Source organism: Orcinus orca, chromosome 2 (assembly GCF_937001465.1).
Source record: "Orcinus orca chromosome 2, mOrcOrc1.1, whole genome shotgun sequence".
Lineage (NCBI taxonomy): Eukaryota > Metazoa > Chordata > Mammalia > Artiodactyla > Delphinidae > Orcinus > Orcinus orca.
Genome location: NC_064560.1, coordinates 139,811,332 through 139,832,537, shown reverse-complemented (window position 1 = coordinate 139,832,537; position 21,206 = coordinate 139,811,332). Strand labels below are relative to the sequence as shown.

General features: G+C 41.3%; 1 protein-coding gene across 2 annotated transcripts in view; it reads left to right on the top strand.

Moving 5' to 3' along the window:
• SLC25A21 (solute carrier family 25 member 21) overlaps positions 1-21,206 on the top strand; it is a 534,325-nt gene that overhangs the window by 320,349 nt on the left and 192,770 nt on the right. The window contains exons 1-2 of one of the 2 annotated variants that reach the window (XM_033428396.2): positions 3,521-3,746; positions 4,347-4,395. In XM_033428396.2, the coding sequence (XP_033284287.1) occupies positions 4,367-4,395 (29 nt within the window). In that variant the 5' untranslated portion in view covers positions 3,521-3,746; positions 4,347-4,366. Of the gene's footprint in view, positions 1-3,520; positions 3,747-4,346; positions 4,396-21,206 lie in introns of those variants that run through there. The other variant, XM_004269980.3, reaches the window with a different exon arrangement.

Here is a 21,206-nt window from a genome sequence, read left to right as displayed (position 1 = left end):
GGACGCGCATGCTCAGCGGCCATGGCTCACGGGCCCAGCCGCTCCGCGGCATGTGGGATCTTCCCGGACCCGGGCACGATCCCATGTCCCCTGCACCGGCAGGTGGACTCCCAACCACTGTGCCACCAGGGAAGCCCTATTTGTAGTTTTTTAAGGAACCTCCATACTGTTCTCCATAGTGGCTGTACCAATTCACATTCCCACCAGCAGTGCAAGAGGGTTCCCTTTTCTCCACACCCTCTCCAACATTTATTGTTTCTAGATTTTTTGATGATGGCCATTCTGACTGGTGTGAGAGATGATATCTCATTGTAGTTCTGAATTGCATTTCTCTAATGATTAATGATGTTGAGCATTCTTTCATGTGTTTGTTGGCAGTCTGTATATCTTCTTTGGAGAAATGTCTATTTAGGTCTTCTGCCCATTTTTGGATTGGGTGTTTGTTTTTTTGTTATTGAGCTGCATGAGCTGCTTATAAATTTTGGAGCTTAATCCTTTGTCAGTTGCTTCATTTGCAAATATTTTCTCCCATTCTGAGGGTTGTCTTTTGGTCTTGTTTATGGTTTCCTTTGCTGTGCAAAAGCTTTGAACTTTCATTAGGTCCCATTTGTTTATTTTTGTTTTTTGAGTAGGGGTGTTGGTTAAGGCACTCAGAAGTCCCATTTTGAACATGTGGATTTTTTTTTTTTTTGGCGTTACGCAGGCCTCTCACTGTTGTGGCCTCTCCCGTTGTGGGGCACAGGCTCCAGACGCGCAGGCTCAGTGGCCATGGCCTACGGGCCCAGCTGTTCCCCGGCATGTGGGATCTTCCTGGACTGGGGCACGAACCCGTGTCCCCTGCATCGGCAGGCGGACTCTCAACCACTGCACCACCAGGGAAGCCCCAAACATGTGAATTTTGAGGTGGCTGTTAGATATCCAAGCAGAGATGTCAAATAGGCAATCAGATATTTGTCTAGACTTTGAAAGGGAAGTCTGGACTGGAAATGTAAATTGGCAAGTTGTTAGCATATAGATGGTAATTAAAACCATGGGTTGGAATGAGATCACCAAGGGAGTGAGTGTAGATAGAGACCTTCCTGAGTGAATTTCATGTATTTAGCGTTATTTACTCAGTGGGCCGATAAAGTTAAATACTCCCTCTTCTCTAAGAACTCATGGTTTGTATTTGACTACACATTTTCACAAGTGCAGGAGATGCCATTCACATAGACTACAGTGTCTGGAGATGAATATTGCATTTGCCAGTATGGGGATGGGGGGAATGGTGTGGAGAGACAGTTATATATTTCTCTATATTATTGGCCATAGTATGGTGTGATAAATGCTATTCTTGATATATGTAATGGAATTGTAATATAATATTGGTAATGTAAAATGTAATATAACTGGTATATGTCATGGAATTGTAGAGAGAGGAAATGTGAATTGACTCAGTGATAAGAAGTCAGAGTAAATTTAGAAAACGCTGTTCTCAAGTAATTTATCTTAGAACAGATAATGTATAATAGCATTGTGTATAGTTAAAATCAAAATTAAGACCTGAACTGGGGGCTTCCCTGGTGGCGCGGTGGTTGAGAGTCCGCCTGCTGATGCAGGGGACACAGGTTCGTGCCCCGGTCCGGGAAGATCCCACATGCCGCGGAGCGGCTGGGCCCGTGAATCATGGCCACTGGGCCTGTGTGTCCGGAGCCTGTGCTTCGCAACAGGAGAGGCCACAGTGGTGAGAGGCCCGCGTATAGCAAAAAAAAAAAAAAGACCTGAACTGAAGGATCACTTGACATTGTCCTTTAATAATCTATATTCAAGTCTACCTTTGGGCACCTAGTTTGTCTTCTGCATTCCCCCATTTTATTGCTAAAAAGGTTACTGAAGACATTGCAGCACTGTTCATAGGTGAAGGCAGAGGTGGACCAGGAAGGAAGGCACAGGAATGACAACAGCATTCTAGGTTTCTATACTTGAGGATTCTGTTAGGAGTTAGCAGGGGTGGTGTGTCCCTTGGTCACTCCATCAATGTGGTCCTGTACCTTCCATTGTCTCTTTTCTGTGGCTTAAGTTGTAAAGGGATAGTTTGGAAAAAAAGGGTCTTCTGCTTTACGTTGTAAGCATTCTAAATCTCCAAAGTAAAAAACCAACCATCCCATCCACCATCCATTCTGTGAAGTGTGATGCCTTTATTGTGACTTTCTATTCCCAGCTTTAAGGATACCCTTGAGTCCTCCACCAGTGGTTATAGGCAAAGTAGGTAAAAATTGTAGAAAATGCTTCCTGGTGAAATATATATATTCTCTCTCTCTCTCTCTCTCCCTCTCTCTCTCTCTCTCTCTCTCTCTCTAAAAATTTTTTGCAAGGTCTTTACCTTACATAAATCAGCCTTGTGTCCTAGGATGAATAATCTCAAATATAAAGCACACCCAGGCCACAGCTGAATTAAAATTTTACTTAAAAATTGTAAATATTTGTATTTTCTGTCATTCATTTTATGAGAACCATGGCATAGTTCCTTGAAGACAGTTGACAATTTGACAATAAAAGTAAACTGTTATGCAAGACTAGAATTGGAACAGGACATAAATAGTAACATTTCACACTGGAAATAGCAACACTAAATCACTGGGCCTAAAACTTAGTTTTATGCATATTGCTGTTCTCTGTTCATTGTTTTCCCTTTACATGTAAGGTGGTTCTCAGTGTGTCACTTCTGTGCCCACTTTTGAAATTCTTCATTCTTTCAGGCACCCTTGATGCTGCATCAGGCTATGTCCCAGCACTGAGCACAATACCCTGCATGCACACCCCTCTCAAGAATCATTTGTCAGTCTATTAGGTGTTGAATCATTGGTCACTTTCTCACATTTACATAGCTGCTGAACATCTGGATATGTGATCAACAGTATTGCAATTCTGCATTCAAGTACTTCCTGTGCTTTATTTCATATCATATTTGTCAGTATTTCTCCGTCCTTGCTTGCTTATTTGGGTTATGTTCAAACTAATGAATAAATGTAGAATAAATTGCTGCCAGTTCAGTTCATCTAGAGAATTAGCTGACATAGTGGCATGTGCAGTAACCCTAAGCAGCATTAATTTATTTATTCAACAAATTTTTATTGAGATGACTGCCAACTATTGTGCAAAGTGATGGGGATATAAAGGTGAATAAGGCAGGTGGAATCTCTGTCCTTGTGGAGCTTTTAGACAAGAAAACAGTTACAGTGCCATGTAATAACACAAGTCCAGGGTACTGTGGGAGCACATCAAAGGGTACCTGTATCAGAATTAGGTTCAGGTACGAGTGGCAGAAAACCCAAATAGCAGTAGTTTAAAGGAAATGAAAATTTTCTTCAACGTGAATGTCTGGAGGTAGACCAGAACTCCATGATGTCATGGACTACTTCTGTCTTGTTGCTGTGTTATGTGTGACCTCCGTGCCCAAAATCACTTCATTGTGCAAAATGGCTTCTCCTGCCCTAGGTCAGCATTCCACCAGAAGGAAGTAGGAAAAGGAAAGAGAGGAGCAGCCTCCTTAACTTTAAAAGACTTCCTAGAAATTGCTCAAACCACTTGCACTTACCTCCCATTGGCCAGAACTTGGTCACATGTGACCTAGCAGCAAGGAAGGCTGGGAAATATAGTATTTATTCTGAGCAACCAGGAAGAAAAGGGGATGAATACTAGGGGACAACTAACAGTCTCTGCCCCAGGATTTCTGGGAAAATAGTTGCCCAAATTGAAATCTGAAGGTAAGTAGGATTCTCAGAAGAAGTGTATGTGTGTGTATCCTCCCAGGAGGACAACATTCCAAAGAGAAGGAAAAGCTCAGGGAATTGAACACTGAAAAGAAACTGTTCTCCTTGGATGATAGTATTTGTGCTCTTCTTCTAGTTGGGCATTGACCCTTTCAGACTTAGAGGTGCTTGTGACACCGGTACATCCATGCTGTGATGAGAGAGATGGTGAATCTACCAAAGGGGAGAGGGTTGGAGCATCACTGCTTATGTGTTTGCATGTTAATAAATGTGACTGGGAGCAGTGGGAGGGTTAATGGACAGATGATTAGATTGTTGGGAGAACATATTAATAGAAGTGAATATCACTCCTCTGTTTAAAATCTCCGTTTGTGCCAGAGCACTTATAAAGAAGTAATCACTCATGTGTCTTGCTCCCATAGAAATAAAATCATGTTATTCATTAGTCTTTTGCTCCTAGCCTCTATTACCTGTCATGTCCAAAGTCCCAAGTTTTTAATTTGAAGATTCATACTTGAGAAACCAATAGGGTCAAGGAAATGAGAACCAGTGTTTACATAAGTGTTTACTGGACTTTTCTTTATCATCTTTCAGGTCTTGTAGAAATTTGCCTGATGCACCCTCTCGATGTGGTGAAAACCAGGTAAGGTTCTGCTTGAACAAGTTTCATTGACTTTGGCTGATATCCAGATTAAGATCTGTCAGAACACTAAATGCTAGAACTTGTCCTAGGCCGGTAGCTTCTCCCAAAAATGGCATTTATATTTACTTCTTAAAGAAAATACGATTTGACAGATAAAATGTAAGCAGTGAAAAGCATTTCTGGATAGGGGTCCTCTGAAAGTATATAATATTTTACTGCCTTCACATGACAACCGTAAGGTATAATTTGTGACTAAACTGGTAAGTGAGGGAAATTTATCAAAATGATGTAAAAATTAAACTCTATCTAGTGAATTATGACAGCCGACTTTCATTTGGCATTGCATATAACATACATGTTATATAGCATATAACAGATTGCTATTTAATAGTGAGCATTTTGATGTGAAACTCCAAAATTTCAAGTAAACTTCTTAAATGGTGCTTAAAGAATTTATTCCTACAACTGTTTGCCAATACAAAGTGCCATATTTCCTGGAAAATGCCTTCGCTCTTAAATGCCTTAAAATCAGGGCAATGTATTCAATCTGTTTACCAAGAGAAGAAAACATCTTGTGGGTTTTAATATGATCTAGAGCAGTTTTTTAAAAGTTAAATCCATGGCCAAATTACTGAACTCTATTTTTTTATATTAAAAGCTCTGAAAGTATAGTGAAACTTTCCATTTATTTGCATTGTGTAAAACCCAACAGCATACCTAGGCTGGAGCTGAACAGCAAAAAGTGCCACGCAACAGTGATGGTCAAAACAAACCCTTACTGCCACAATTAGGAAATACTTGATGAGTCAGGCTGGTCGTTGAAGGGACATGTTGCTTACTTTACCTACAGAGGCAACAGAATCTTAGTTAGGCTGGTTGCTGAAAGCAAGGGAAGCTGTCTGTGACATGCAAATAATATTACATTTCTGATAGAGATAGAGAAGATGAGAATTTGGCTTCTTTCTTAGCTTGGGAAGCTATAACAAAATTTCATAGACTGGGTGGCTTAAGCAACAGACATTTATTACAGTTCTGGAGGCTGGGAAGTCCAAGATCAAGGTGCCAGTCGACTTGGTTCTTGTTGAGAGCCCTCTTCCTGACTTGTAGACAGTCACCTTCTTGCTGTATCCTCATGTGGTGATGGAGAGAGGAAGCTCTGATGTCTCTCTTTCTTCTTATAAAGAACACTAATCCCGTCATGGGGCTCTACCCTCATGACCTCATCTAAACCTAATCACCCCACCGCCACCAAAGGCCATCATATTGGGGGTTAGGGCTTCAATATATGAATTTGGGGGGCCGCAAACATTCAGTCCATAGCAGCCTCAAGTCGCCAAACCCAAACAGAGAAAGAAGGAAATCCAAAATTATATTCAAATGTAAGGTGGGTGTACTTCCTGGAGCATCTTTTATAGAGAGTTCAGAAACAGAAAGCAAAACTCACTGGCCTTTCCTTCTTAGTTTCCATATTAACCTTCTTTGAAAAGCCAGATTATTGTTAATCTCTCTGAGGAATAAATTGTCTTTTTCATTTAATGGTAATTTCCTAAATTAGTGCAGTGTTCAAATGAGCAAGGAGAAATAAGAATGATTTAAACAAGACCATATTGACATTACGGGTTACTCATTCATTCCCTCAATCCTTCATTCATTCATTTAGCAACATGTATTGAGCACCTAGTGCTTGTGGGTTCTAGGTTATCTCTGCCCTCAGAGAGCTCACGATCTGATGAGTTAATAGGAATCTCATCACAATGAATTTCAAAAACGATATCATTTCATGGTACTGGATATGAATCGGATATTTCTTGAAATGGATGTGCCAGGTTACTGGGGCTTTATGTCTTCTTTGTTATATAGATATTTTTATGAAAAGGGCATTCATTGATTAGAATTAGTCACACACCCTTACCTAACTTCAAGGGAGAGGGAAAAGTACAATCCTTCCAGGGACCCTGAAGGAGAAGGGAACTGGATGGTGGATGGTATTTGACCTGCATAACAATAAAAACTGTATTGAATAAAGACTCACAATCATAGAATAAACTGAAAGCCCCAAACTTTTGCAGTTGGCTGAATCAGAAGTAGAATATGCAAGACTGGTAGCATTTATCACTGGGCACTAACACACAGGTGGTAGCGAGAGGACAGGACAGACTAAATTATTGCCGAAATCTTCACTATTATAGTACTGGAGATGACCACGTTTCTAAATAAGAAAAACTGTAAACCATAAAGGATAATTCATGAAACCATGTAGCATTAGTGCTGTAGCATTAGTGATTTTAGCAGGTTACTTTCCTTAATGACATCCAAGGGCCTTGGATTCTAAATTGTAGCAGGCATTGTCAAAGTGGGGCATGGGATACACCAGGCCAAACCTCACTTGCTTCAGTTTTCTGTGGACTGTTTTAGCCTCTTCTCGGATATTTTCCTTGAAGAATGGGACAATGAATTAATCTGAGCATGGAAATGGCTTATTTCCCACAACATCTCATGTGCTGGAGTATGGCAAAATCAATAAGTCTAGTCTTTTGGGGTTCTATTTGTACCTAATCCTTTTCTCTGCGGAAGGAAAGAAAATAGATTCTAAAAGTGTACTTCCAGATTCTTTCTTCACAGGAATTTTTCTTTCATCATTTTTTTTGCACTCTTTAAATTACCGATTCTGTTACACCCGGCTCGAGGGAGAGGGGAGGTGGTGGTGTTACCTAAGCCCAGGCACCAGGACTACCTGGTGAAAGCCAGAACTGCAGTAGATCTGTCGAGTGGTAGCTGGTCTCAGAGGAACCCCAGCCACCGCCAGATTTCCTGCCTGAGGCAGACAGGGAGAGGGGAAATTCTCTGGTTTCTCTCTTCTCTCTACCCTTTAGTCTCTGATCAGTGCTCCTATATGCTGAACCCAAGGAAGACTGGGAGGCCCAGCCTGGCAGAGGGCTGTCCCTCTGCATAACAGAACAGAGCAGGACAAGGGAAGAGTGAGAAATGGTCTGAAGACAAACAAACAGAACTGACACACTGTTATTTTAGTGGGATTTGGAGAAAGAGCTGACATAAACATGCATTTTCTTTTTTTAAATTGAGACATAATTGACATATAACATTATATTAGTTTCAGGTATACAACATAATGATGCAATGTTTGTATATATTGCAAAATGACCACCACAATAAGTCTAGTTAACATCCATCACAGCGCATAGCCACAATTTTCTTTTTGTGATGAAAACTTTTAAGATCTACTGTCTTAGCATCTTTCAAATATACAATATAGTATTATTAACCATACATTACATCCCCAGGACTTACTTATTTTATAACTGGAAGTTTGTACCTTTTGAGCATCTTCATCCATTTTCCCCATCCCCATCCCCTGGCAACTACCGATTTGTACTCAGCATCTATAAGTTTGATTTTTTTTTAGATTCCACATATAAGTGAGATCATACGGGTATTTGTCTATCTCTGCCTGATTTATTTCACTTAGCCTAATGCCCTCAAATTCCATCCATGTTGTTGCAAATTTCCTTCTTTTTATGTCTGAATAGCATTCTACTGTATATATATGATATATCACATTTTCTCTATTTATTCATCATCCGTTGATGGACACTTAGGTTACAAGCATGCATTTTCAATTCAGCATGTTTAACAGGAACTCACTTTGCATTTTAAAAGATGATTAGAAGTTGTAACTGATAAGAAGTAGCTTATTCTCCTCCATGTAAGTGTGGCTCTAGGGATAGACCTAATGTGAGCATAGGCTAACCACATGACAACAGCCTTGTTCTAAATGTCCCCACCTGATTTTGCAGAGATTTGGCTAAGATGCCGTAAACATGGTAGTTAGGTAGAATCAAGGTCTCCTTTGAGATTCTCCCCAGAGACATGCATATACACTGTTGTATAGTTCTGTTTATACACCAAGAACTTTGTGTACAGTTACGGTTGGACCCCCAGTTAAGAACCCATACCTACAAATGACAAGACTATTCACCTGTATAACTACGAAGACCAAAGGTAGTTTAGTTTCTCACTTTATATCCTCCAGAGATTCATATTAAATAATCAGTAATATCTCATACATCTCTCATATTGTCTCTGTCTCTTTCCCTGTCTCTCTGTCAGTCCCCCTTTCCCTTCAGCTTTCCTTTCCCTACATGGGCTTCATTTTTGGCATGGCTTCTCTCACTTGGCAGCAGGTGGCCTTAGCAGCTTCAAGCTTACATGGTCCTTGGTGTTTGTATTCTCTCTGAGACAGGATTACCTAGTATTTAAGAACCCTGGCTCTAGAGTTAGGCTGCCTGGGTTCAAATTCTGCTTCTTTATCATCCGTGTTACAGCAGCTACAGGGAAGTTACTTAACTTCCCTGTGCCTCAGTTTATCTCATCTTCAAATAGGAATAATGTGGTACCTACATTATTGTAGGAAATAAATAACTATACATATATATATATAGTTATATGTATATAGTTATATATATATAGTTACATATATATAGTTATATATATATATATATACACACACGTACATACCTATATATGTGTATATATTTATATGAAAGCATGGTGTTTAATACTGTGTCAGCAAAGGAAATGGGAACTACAAAGACAAATGGGGTTTATAAGGTAGTCAGGGAAACATGAGGGAAAATACAAAGTGTGAGAGAGGGGAAGTGTTTAATATGGAGTCAGAAGGTTTCAACTTTCCAAGCCGGAAGACTTGTGTTATGTGAGCACTGCATTTAAATCCTTCCTCAGAAGGGTGTTTGCAACTAGAGAGTCCTTTTGGCTCTGAGGGCAGGAGAGCATCAGTTTCATCTATGTGTTCCTGTTGACATCATTCCACACATCATTTTAGGGCTGTGTGCTGACGTTTTTAGGTAACCCCCGTGGCAAGCACAGTGTCTGGCCTCCAGGAGGTGCCCAGTGAATGCTGTTGAACAAATGAATAAATGAGTATTGGGAACAATCAGAAATAATAGCCCTATGAGTTCTATGGCCAAATTGGAATGTCTAGAAAATGAGTAATATGCAGCTGTGTTGTCTTCATTGAAAAACTTAAGATTTCATGAAAGAGATGGGAAGTGAGAATCTGTTGAAATAAAAAGGGAGAAATGACTTGATAGGATGGTGGGCAAAAACATTTCAAACTTTTGGTGGAGTTTTGGAGACTGGACTGGGGAAGAGTGAGATGAGAGGGTTTCCAGTAGGCGTGTCAAGATGAAAGTTGGGTGGAATGAACCTGCATACGGCATTGAAGGTACGGAGGCAGCACGAGTGACAAGCTTTGAGATGAAAAGCAAAATGCTGGACTTCATCTAGGACAGCACTGGCTAATTGAAATACAATGCATGACACATACATAAATTTAGGTTTTCTAATAGCCACAGTTTTTAAAGTAAAAAGAAACTTTTTATACAATTACTTTTAACAATATATCTCGTTTGACTATATCTTATTTGAGCTCATTTATCTAAAGCATTGTCATAGCAACATGTTAATCAATATAAAAATGATTGAGATATTTTGCATTCTTTTTTTTCATACTCAGTCCTTGAAATCTGGTGCCTATTTTACACTTAGAGCACATCTACATACTGATAGTCACATTTCAAACGCTCAATAGCCACATGTGGTTAGTGGTTATGAGATTAGACAACACAAGCCTAGAGTGCAATGGGGAAAGGACTTCTTTAAGGGGAAAGAGAGGTGGTCCAGTGGTTCCTTAGTAAGAAAAATACTCTTGCTTAAAATGGGTTGACAGTTGCAAATAAGCAAGGTCCTAGGTGGGAGGGAATTTTACTACATATGCATTTAATGGTCTGTACTGGTGTGTAGAGAGTAGTATTCAAAACCCCACAGATTTATGAAAGTCACAGTCCAAGGGGGTTTTAGCTTACATCCCCTGCACACTTATTCCCAGGAAGGGAAATGGCTCATTGTGCTTCAGGAAGACGGAATTACTAAATTACTAAGGTGTTCATTCTCTTTGGCCCAGAGTCATTTTTCATAATTTTTTTTTTTTTTTTTTTTTTTTTGCGGTACGCGGGCCTCTCACTGTTGTGGCCTCTCCCGCTGTGGAGCACAGGCTCCGGACGCGCAGGCTCAGCGGCCATGGCTCACGGGCCCAGCCGCTCCGCGGCATGTGGGATCCTCTGGACCGGGGCACGAACCCGTGTCCCCTGCATCGGCAGGCGGACTCTCAACCACTGCGCCACCAGGGAAGCCCCATCATTTTTGTTTCGTTTCATTTTTGAATGGGGCATAAATCAGGTACAAATGAACTAAGTTACCCATCCTGTAAAGACTGAACTTCTAAAAGCCTGTCCTGTCAAAGAGCTGTGAGGCACTCTTTTTGGTGGATGCTGGAGAAGGCGGGGAGAGGTCGGGGTGTGGAGTGTCCTCACAGCTCCTTACAGATGCAGTTATAGGCTGCTGGTGAGTGGACAGGCCAATACATACCTTGGCTTTCATCCTTCCTCACATTAGGACTTAATTTGCACCGAGAAGTCTTATTATACTTCTCTCCAAACATGTGAATTACTGTGTGAATTCTAGAGACTCACATGGTTTGAAGATTTGGTATCCACGTGTCATTATATAAGTGCTTATCGGGCTTTTACTGAAGCTGTTGAGATTGATTTACGCACTCTCTCTCAGTGGCTCCCAAACCCCAGACCTGCTGAATCTGAAACTCTGGGGGTGGGGCCTATGGATATTTACGTGTAACAACCTCCTGGGTGAATCTTAAGCCTGACTGGTCACTGGGTCAGCCTTTGGGAACCATGGCTGAATACCCCATGGGCAGTTCTGTAAAACGTCTTCATGTAAAGAATTCTTTTGTGTGTGTGTGTTAAACATCTCATCAACCTGTGGTTCTCATTGGGTTTTTTTTTCTGTATACCGCTTTGTTAGCAGTGATGGGAAGTGGAAGGGCAGAGGTTTCCCTGCGGAGGTCATTCTGTGGTTTGTGAGAGTGATATGGGAATATATTATCTACAGCCAGAGAAAACACATTCTGTCATACTGAGTGAGGTTACAGGGGCAAAAAATCAGTGCCAGGCGATGGGAGAGGAGTGAGCGTTGGTTGTTACAGAGGGAACGTAAATGGCTCTGATGGGTAAAAATGATTTAGAGGCATAAGCCCACCACAAACTTTATTAAAAAGAGAGAAATCTGAGGACAGGCTATGGTGAGAGGCTGCTTTGTGGGGAGCCCAGCAGAGAGCGAGGACCTGGGGCTGGGGAGCATCCACAGGCTCCCTTTACAGGGGGAGGGGAGCACAGCAGTGAACTTGAAAACGAACACTTAATTTAGAGGTTGGAGAGGGAACATTGAGCAGCCATTGGGGCCAACAGAACAGCAGGGTGGAAACAAGGAACGAAACTTTTTTTTTCCCCCCAGTAGATCCTTTAAAAAGAAAAGAAAAGGAAAAAAATCCTTTTATAATGGGGAGAGAACAGTGGGAAAAGTTCAGGATGGAGTATAAAGTCAAGGCAGTAGAGTCTATAGGATTAAAAACATTACAGAGCAGCTGAGAGGGTTATTTCCATATGTTAACGATTTGTCCGTGGTATAAAACATTGAGATCACATTCAGGGTTAGACCATGGTTATGCCTGATTTCTCACCGTGCATAGAAATCCAGGGCTGGACCACTGTCATGGCTTGTTTCTAACCATGGAGAGAATGTGACTGAAGTAAAGCAAGCAAGGAGTAGAACCACATTTTTATAAACTATATTTTTGTTGCGTCTTTGTCATTTAGCTAAATCAATCAGTGGCAACTCATAATAGTATGAAATGGTTACAGAATCCCAAAAAACGTTGGTGTAACTTCAACTTTGCTTTTGAAGTTGCATGACCATATCTGGGTTTCTCTGGGATTTGTTTTATTTAATTGAAATGTCTTTCTGTACTTACTGAGCCAAAGCAAGGAAGTCCTGGGTGGTGGGCACACTGCAGCTCTGCATTGATTGAGTATGTCATCCTTTCCATGTAGTCATCATTAAAGATTTTATTTATTAACATAATCAAATAAAAATGGTGCACAGGATGGATAATATATTTGGAAGGGGTAGAGGTGACAGTTAACTATGCTCTCCTTGGCATGTTGTAGGGCTGCAGTGAATATGTGTTAAGTGAATAAATGTGTGCTTTAAAATGCCATTTGCTCCCACCTAAGTTCTTTATTACAAATTAAATTCGTCATTGCCAATGAGTTCATGCAAACTTTAAAAGGTCCCACATTTGTATAGTGATTTAATTAAAAAGACTAATATAATCTAAGCTTGACCCTAAAACAAAATAATCCTATTTTGTGCATTGTTAAGAATGCTGCATGACGTTGTAGATACGTGTGACTTTCTGGGGAAAGACAGAAGGTTTGGGGACGAGAGACCATAACCCCATGAAGAGATTTCATTAATATTGCTCCTGGGATTCTTACTTTGACAATGTTCTGCCTCTTTGGGAAACAAGGGTTGTATCTACGCTGTGGAAAACTCAGAGGGGCCCACAGTAGACAGCCCACTGAACATAAAACCCAGGCCATTGGCGGGGCTGGTTGCAAAAGCTTCCTGATCCATAGGAAACACTCCATGTACGTGGGCCTTTGCTGCTACCGAACAGTTTTAATCATTTCTCCAGTGGCCCAATAATAATGAGGAGGAGGTAGAAAGAGAGGACATCTAAGGACCTGTTGCTCTGAGGCACTGGAGAAAAAATTGGTCCCAAAGATCTTATGCAGAATCTTGCTACCATAGACTAAAATAATTTTTCAAATTTCTTAATAAGGAAAAAAAACTTTTCTTTTAAAAAAATCCAGCCAGTTCTCCCTACATAAAATAACATAGTTCTATTAGGTTAAATCAACTGTAATTCACTTTATAATCTTGAAATATTTCTAATCTTTCTTTCTTTGTCTTCCTTTTTCTCTCTCTCTCTCTTTCTTTCTTTCTTTCTTTCTTTCTTTCTTTTTCTTTCCTCCCTTCCTTCCTTCCTTCTTTCTTTCTTCCTTTTATTTTCGCTTTTTTGTAAATGGAGTTCTTTTTAAAATTACTTCCGAGAGGAGCATACTATTTTTATGACTCACATTGTGGAACCTTTGTAAAATGTTTCATCTCTCCTTAATTTGTGTTTTTGTCTAAATTTTTAAAATACAGATTTGGTGTTTGTTTAAAGGACAGTAGCTATTATTCCTCAACTAATGAAATGGGCTTAGAAGATTCTCCCTTAGCTAATAAGTAAGGCGTGTTCTATTTTGACACTTCTGTCTTCCTTCTGCTTAACTGCAAAGGCTTCTTCTTCTAGAGGAGCCCAGCCTGGAGGATGAGGCAAAGTATCTGTCCACTCTTCATGCCTGCCAGTGGGCTTCTCCAGACGTCCTTTTTTTTTTTTAAGCTGAAAGGTAAATAATTCTTAAATGGCTTTTTTATCTTTGTCATGGGAAAGTGAATTACTTCTAAAGTGAGTGTCAGCATGAAGACTACTTCCTCTGTTCCCCCCGCCCCCCCACCCCCCCCCACCCCATCCCCATCCAGGGTTTTATCCCAATTGCTTTAAAAATTGCAGCAACTTCATTTAGTGAATGCCCATCACAGGTTCCCCTATAATGAGATATTTTGCCTTAACCATGGCTTAGATTCCAATTTTGGATTATTAGAATAGAATATGCCTATAAAATATAGGAATAAAATAAACTGATTTGGGATTATTTTGAATTAAAAAACAAATGGGATATTTTTAAGTGTTTTTTAATGCAGTTATAAACTTTTCTCAGATAATCATCTATTTTAAGTACACGTTTTGGGGGAAAGAGAATCTGAAACTAATAACCATGTCTATTTTGAGATAAGCTCTAGCTCTAAATTCAAGAAGTAAAGTAAAAGTTCAAAATGTTTGCTGTTTATCTGGCTATAGTGCTTATTTTATTTTAAATGATTTCTAGTTAAACTCTAAGCAGTGTCACCAGTGAAAATAAAATTGTCTTATCAGAGGTGTTTGCTCCCCACCTGCATGTATAAAGAGCCTGTCTCAGAGAGCTGGAATATTCCTCAAAGTCATGTGCCATGCAGGAAACGCTTTAGGTTACTTACTTGGGTGCTTCCTGTATCACCAGAGAACCAAAAGTGTTGAGAAAGGAGCTGCTTGAGAAGAGAAAGCACAACTGTGAGCTGACCCTTGGAACCTCGGGCCCTGCCCATGGGAGAGCTGCTTTTGAGTTGAGCATATAGTGGGAATGATGCCGAATGAAATCGGAATTGCTGGGATTGTAGCACAGCTGAAAACTATGGTTATCATGGGCATGCTAGAAGATTGTTTTTCCTTTTTGTGAAGCAAGAATAAAAATCATAAATTTCTTTAGACAAACATAAATCCAAGGCTGATAATGTAATACCATAACTGTGAACCTTGACCAAAATTGATAAAAGTTGTTTGAACATTCCTGGAAAATCGATTAATTCTCAAAATATTCTTGTTGAGATGGCTTAAATTGCCTGTATTGCTTTTGCGTTGCAGTCAGGGCACAGCTGAGATTTAGTTTTGACATAATGAAGAAGTTTGCAAGATGATAAATAGAGCTGTATATTCTCTGGATGCAACTCTACGTGCTCTGGGCCAAATTCCTACAGAATAAAATTTTCCCATTTGGGGCTTATTGAATAATATTTTCTCCAGTGAAACTTTTGCAAGTACTGAATAGGTTACATACTTTCATAGCAAAAACAATCCAAAATTAAACCGACTATCCTCAATTTTTGGTAATCAAACTCTATCTGGGATATGCATTTCTCTTTTTTATGAAGAAACACAACATATGGCAAATGTCTATCAGATCTAATTGAGTACTGTTAAATTCTCAAGAAAAAAAAGCCTTTAGAATTTAAATTATCTCTGTGTTTGTGTCCTTTTAAATTCTGAAAAGTAACCAGTAACCAGTATACTTAAAAAAAATTTTTTTTTCAGATGTTCTCAAGTGGTAACTGGTTAGAATTCTGACCCGTTTTCCTTCCAAAAGAACAGGTTAGCAGAAATGATCCCTTTGTAGACAGGCTTTAAGTGTCAAGCGAGAATGTGATTAACACATTAACTCCGAGAGACATCTAATCAAGCAGGAAGATGAACGCAGGAGCCCAGCATTCTGGTTCAATGCTGTCGGCTCCGGTGATGGGAGTCAATGGAACGCTCTGGGACTTGATTCTTCACCTGGAAATGAAGGCTGTTCTCCTAAATGATCTCAGAGTCTTCTTCCAGTTTGATATGCTATGTTTCCAAAGCCACATTTTCATTGCTCAAAAATAACGTGATCTTAGTACATGTCCAGCAGTGGGATTTCTCTGTTGAACATGCCAAGCTTTCTCCTGTCTCAGAACCTGTGTGCTTGGTATCCCTTCTTCTGGAATGACTGGCTCCTTCTCAACTGTCAGACCTCAGCTCACTTGTCATCTCCTCTGAGAGTCTTACCTGGCCGCCTCATCCAAAGTGGCCTCTTGTGTTTCTCTCTTTCTCATTACCGTGTTGATCTTTTTGCTCTAGTCTTCTGATCTCGTCACATTGATTTCTATGTGTACTCATTAACTGTTTGTCCACCTCCCCTGGAATGTAGGCTGGGACCTTCTTTCTCTTGTTCACTGATGTATGTATGTAGTGTCTAGAAGAGTGTTGGCACAAAGTAGGTGCTCGATAAGTACTTATTGAATGAAGGTAGTTTAAAAATTGATGCATGTATATTTTAAAATTATATATTTGGAAAAATAAAACAAACAAAAACACTAAGGTTGTCTTTTGCTCCAGTCATGAGCCAAGCTTCACACAAGGGCAATTCACATACTTTATGCAATTCACATATTTCTTTTGGCTTCATAGCCTGGGCATTTTATACAGCACATGTTGTATTTTCTTCAGTGCTCAACTTGTGGTTTATAGCTTTATACCACAGAGAATTAGAAATGATATTCATATATTCGCTCTGTGTCAGTGAATTTTCCAGGACCTCTGCACCAGACGCTCCTTTACTACTCCTGACACTGCGAAATTTTCATCTAGATGCAGGATAGTTGTGTCTCTCTCAGTCCTGTCCATTCTTCTCTGCCAAGGTTCAAGGCTCTTTTTTCCAGTGCAGTGCAGGGACGACCCCTACCCACTACAGTGGAAAGAGAAGGACTCACTCTTGTGGGTGATGCGAGGACTGGTGGGCATGATTCTAGGGACCGGTGGGCTTCCTGAGGCCAGCCTGGACACTCCTTAAGGAAGTGTTTTTAGTGCACACAGTTATCTTATTTTTACTTGCACAACTTATGAGGCTAGTTTTTTTGTTTGCTTGTTTGCTTATTTCTAATGAATAATGCCAGATGGAGTAGGGAGAGACTATTGCACTGCTCAGTAGATTGGCCTTACCACTTATTGAATTAAAAAGTATAGAAATCTCGGGCTTCCCTGGTGGCGCAGTGGTTGAGAGTCCGCCTGCCGATGCAGGGGACGCGGGTTCGTGCCCCAGTCTGAGAAGATCCCACATGCCGCGGAGCGGCTGGTCCCGTGAGCCATGGCTGCTGAGCCTGCGCGTCCGGAGGCTGTGCTCCGCAACGGGAGAGGCCACAACAGTGAGAGGCCCACATACCGCAAAAAAAAAAAAAAAAAAAAAGTATAGAAATCTCTTTTTGATCAGGATTTGCTAGGGATCTTAAGCTTTTTCTTTTTCAAAGCAACCAGGATTAATAGAGTAGTAGTGTCAAGCAGAGCTCTAGCTCCATTTCAAAACAAAAATAATGCATGACTTCCAAAAGTAATATTTTCTAGTCTCTTCTCCTGGAATCTGAGAGAGGCAGAGGCGGGGGATGGGGGGTGGAGGAAGAGGGAGAGGGAGAGGGAGAGATTTATTAAGAAAATGTTAATCGTTGCTTGTGAAGTAATAATCTTGGAATAATTTTTGGCTTTTTGCTATGCTTGGTCCTAAAGAATCTCAAATTAGCATTTCTGTTTCCTTGTTACATACTGAAAACTTAAGTAGATTATTTATTTGATTTCCTTTCAGTATAAAAACAGAGAAACTTTTAGGTTAAATAGGAAAAAAAGAAAAAGAAATGACCTTGAAATTTATCCTCAGGTTGAAGAATTGGAAAAGAACTATTGTTTTACATTTTGATTTCCCAGAGTGTGAGAAAACTGTCCTTGTCCAGATGCTTGCCAAGTTCTCAGAGAACACTTAAGAGTGTTTTGGGGGAGCACAGGGAGATAGTCAGGGTCTTGTATGCGGGTGTTCCAGGTTTCAAACTGTAACAAGGGAACAGGAGAAAAGAGGGAAGCATTCCCAAATCAAACATAACTCTCAGGAAATGAGCCAGAACACCTGTGAGAGGTCGGGGGTCAGAAAAGACAAACTCAGGGTTTGCTATTTTGATCACATTACACAAAAGAAAATGGTCATAGATAGTGGACAGAAGAAAATCTGGAATTTTATGGAGAAGTTAGGAACTAAGGACTCTGCCGTTCTAAAACTCCTTTCTCCCATGACTCTATGATGTTTCAAAAAATATTTTCAGAATTGACACTGAAACTTTCTGGTGGTCTCCTGTTGCTTAAGCATCAGGTTGAGGAATTATTTATCTCTTTCTCGTAACTCCCAGAGGTTCACTTCTGGGAACCTTCTGAGGCGGATTCTTTGGCCAGTGCTTACAAGGCTCTTGGCGGGGCGGGGGTCCAACAATCAGAGATGGAGAGACATCACAGCCCTGAATCCTGGGCAATTCACTTCTATGGAGAGAAAAGAGGTTTGCAAACGTACTTCATGGGACCTCCTAGGGAAAAAGAGGGTGTTGTTTCCATCTCATTTCCCAGCTCCAAATTCTCTGAAATCTGCTTGATTTTTGCCAGGTGTCAAATTATAACCCTCCTTGTCAACCACAAATGACTAATGATTAGCCTAATGACTATGCAAAGTTTGAAACTCATATGTACGTTGTAACTTACTGGCTACATTGTGTTTTCATAAATAGTGAAAAAAATTTTTTTTGTCCCCAAAAGCCAATAAAAACAAAGTTTTAGAATCTAATTGCAATATTCATTTGCAGTTGTTGACCCTGCAGGTGCTCAATGAGAAATAAAATGGGAGCTGCAGCGGCCCATCTTCAGGCCTGCAGCCGGCCAGCTCAGCAAGTGATGCCCGTGCCCTTCTCCTGGGGAGAGTTAAGAGATGTCAGCACCGCTGGGCACAATATTTGACCCTTAAACTCCTTCATATACAAGCAGCTGTTTTCCCCTTTTCACCATTCCCTGAAGGAAGCAGGAGGGCTGAAATAACTGATACTCTTTTTTTTTCTTTAATCCCCCTTGCATAACGTAAATTTAAAACTTTAATTGAATGATGACCAGTTTGCTCGCTGGCCGTTTACTGGTAGGCTGTTGTGCTCAAAAAAAGCCTTTGCATAATTTTCTTTTCTTTACATTGTGTGTAAAAGGAGCAAGAGCTCAGCAAGTTTCCTCCATATTTACTCCTGGCCCCCAGTGTGTGCCTTGAGAGCTCATAAAAACAAATCTGCCTCTCAGCCAGCAAGTCGGTAATGGGATCTGGAGCCTCTCTCCGCAAGGTCACCTGTTTAAATAGACTCCCAGAGAGCTGCCTGAAAGGTGTTTCCATCCTCCGGCCTCTCGCTGCCTCACTAGCTGTCTTTTAGGAAGTGAGCCTTCCAGTATGGGTCCTGCCTCCCGAGGAGTCTTCGTACTGCCCATCTGCACTGCAGTTGATGATAAGAAATCTGGAGACCCAACCCAGGCAGATTCAGACCCCAGGTCTAAGATAAAGCACGCTTTAGACTCTAAATACAAAGAATTGCCTTTAAAATTAAAATAGAACTGTATCCCATTTGCTACTGGAGTGCATTATAGAGTCATCAAACAGTAATAAACGTGAAAAGACCCCGTGGCAATGTGAGGGCTGTAAAAATCATTGTGAAAAAAGAAGCCAAGAGTTGTTCACAGGAATTTAATGGCCTTTTGCACCAGGGGCAAGCTTCCTTGGACCGCACAGCAGACAAGCCTCCCCCAGATTACATGAAAAAACAAGCCAAGTATTTGTGATGATCGTCTGATTCCACATTTTTTGTGTGGGACATGCTTCCAGTGTCCAGCTTTCAGTCTCCACAGATCTGTCTCCTTCCTGCCCCTCTGTCCCACAATTAAGCGCAATTCCTGCCTCGTTCAGATTCTAGCCAGATTCACTCAGTAAGTGACCCTGTGTGCCCTCCTCTGTTGTACCGGCCATGCGCCAAGGTGTGGGGACCCCAGGGCTTCTTCCACGTATGGATCACCCCCTGTGTCTGGCACAGCCCTAGCCAGCTCCAGATCTCTCCAAAATGGTGCTAGTGACCCCCTTTCCTCTGGCTTCTCCTGACTTAAGAAGGGAGGGAGTCTTGGCGTCAGCAATTCAGTGAGGTTGTCCCCCCAGCACCCACTACCGGAACTGCCAGTCTCCAGAATCCCCCCCTCTCTTTTTACAAGCCATGTCTGAGCAGCCAGGACTCAAGGCTGAGATCCAGATCAGGACTGGCCTGACGGCTTTGGAATCAAAGAATGAAGTCAGGGTAGAAACAATATACAGAAGGACAAGCTCAAGAGAGGGAGAGCAAACAAAGCCGGCAGTTCCTGGTTAGGGTCATAAAGCTCCTACTTCCTTTACAGACCAACAATAAACAGAGTCAGTCACCAATCAGTAAACATTCCTCACACACGAGTGGGGATTTGTGTTCAAAGACACCAGATTGGACGCCGACTTCCCCACCTTGCTTTTCCCTTCCCCCAACGTAATAGGGATCCTAAATAAACTTCTTTCTTTGTAAGGTTAACCTGGGTTTCTCAATCTCAGCTCTTCTGACACTGTGGGCTGGTTAATTCTTTGTAGTAGGGGTCTCTGCCCTGGGCATTGGTAGAATGTTTTAGTAGCATCCACAGCCTCTACTCACTAGATGCAGGAAGCACCTTCCTCCCAGTCTGAAAACCAAAAATGTCTTCAGACATTGCCAAATACCCCTTGGGGGGCAAAAATCACCCTCTACCCCCTTTGAGAGCCACTGGGTTAAACAAAGGATCGAGTCCATTGGTCTCATGCGTGATAGGCTTAAATATCGATATGTGACAAATGTGACAAATACCAGTGAGGCATCAGAATACGTACGATGTTATAACCCAGAACATGCAGTACTGTACTTCGGGAGTTGCTCGGCAGACGGGAAGAGCAGTGATTCTCAAACTTCAGTATGTGTCAGAGTCACCTGGAGGGCTGGTGAAAACACAGACGCCTTAACCCCACCCCAGCGTTACTGATTCAGCCAGTCCGAGTGGGAGCCAGTAATTTACCTTCCTGACGAGGATGCTGATGTTGGTGCTCCTAAAGACCACGGGGCTGGACCTTTCTGGATTGGCACTTGACCTATCAACGGTGAGGTAGCTACAGATGAGGAAGCTACATTGTTTGCAGCCTTCTCTGTGTCTGTATCTTCCTCTTCGTCGCCCACCGTCCGGTATCACATGACTTCTTTCTCCCAGGGTCTACTTGATGGTGCCTGCCCATTTGACCATTTTTCCTTGGAAGATGCCCCCAATTTTTCCCAACTACTTGGCTAGCTAGAACTTTCAGTTTGGCTGTTTGTTCCTCAGGTCTACTTCCTGCTCCTGAATTAACCCATACTTAACATGTCAGGAAGTACTGATGGACACTTCTGGGTTCTTGTTAATCCTCCTCAGATTTCACAAAACAAACTACCAAGCCGTGGCATACCAAGAAGGTGGCTTGCCCAGCAGGGAAGAACGTATTTTA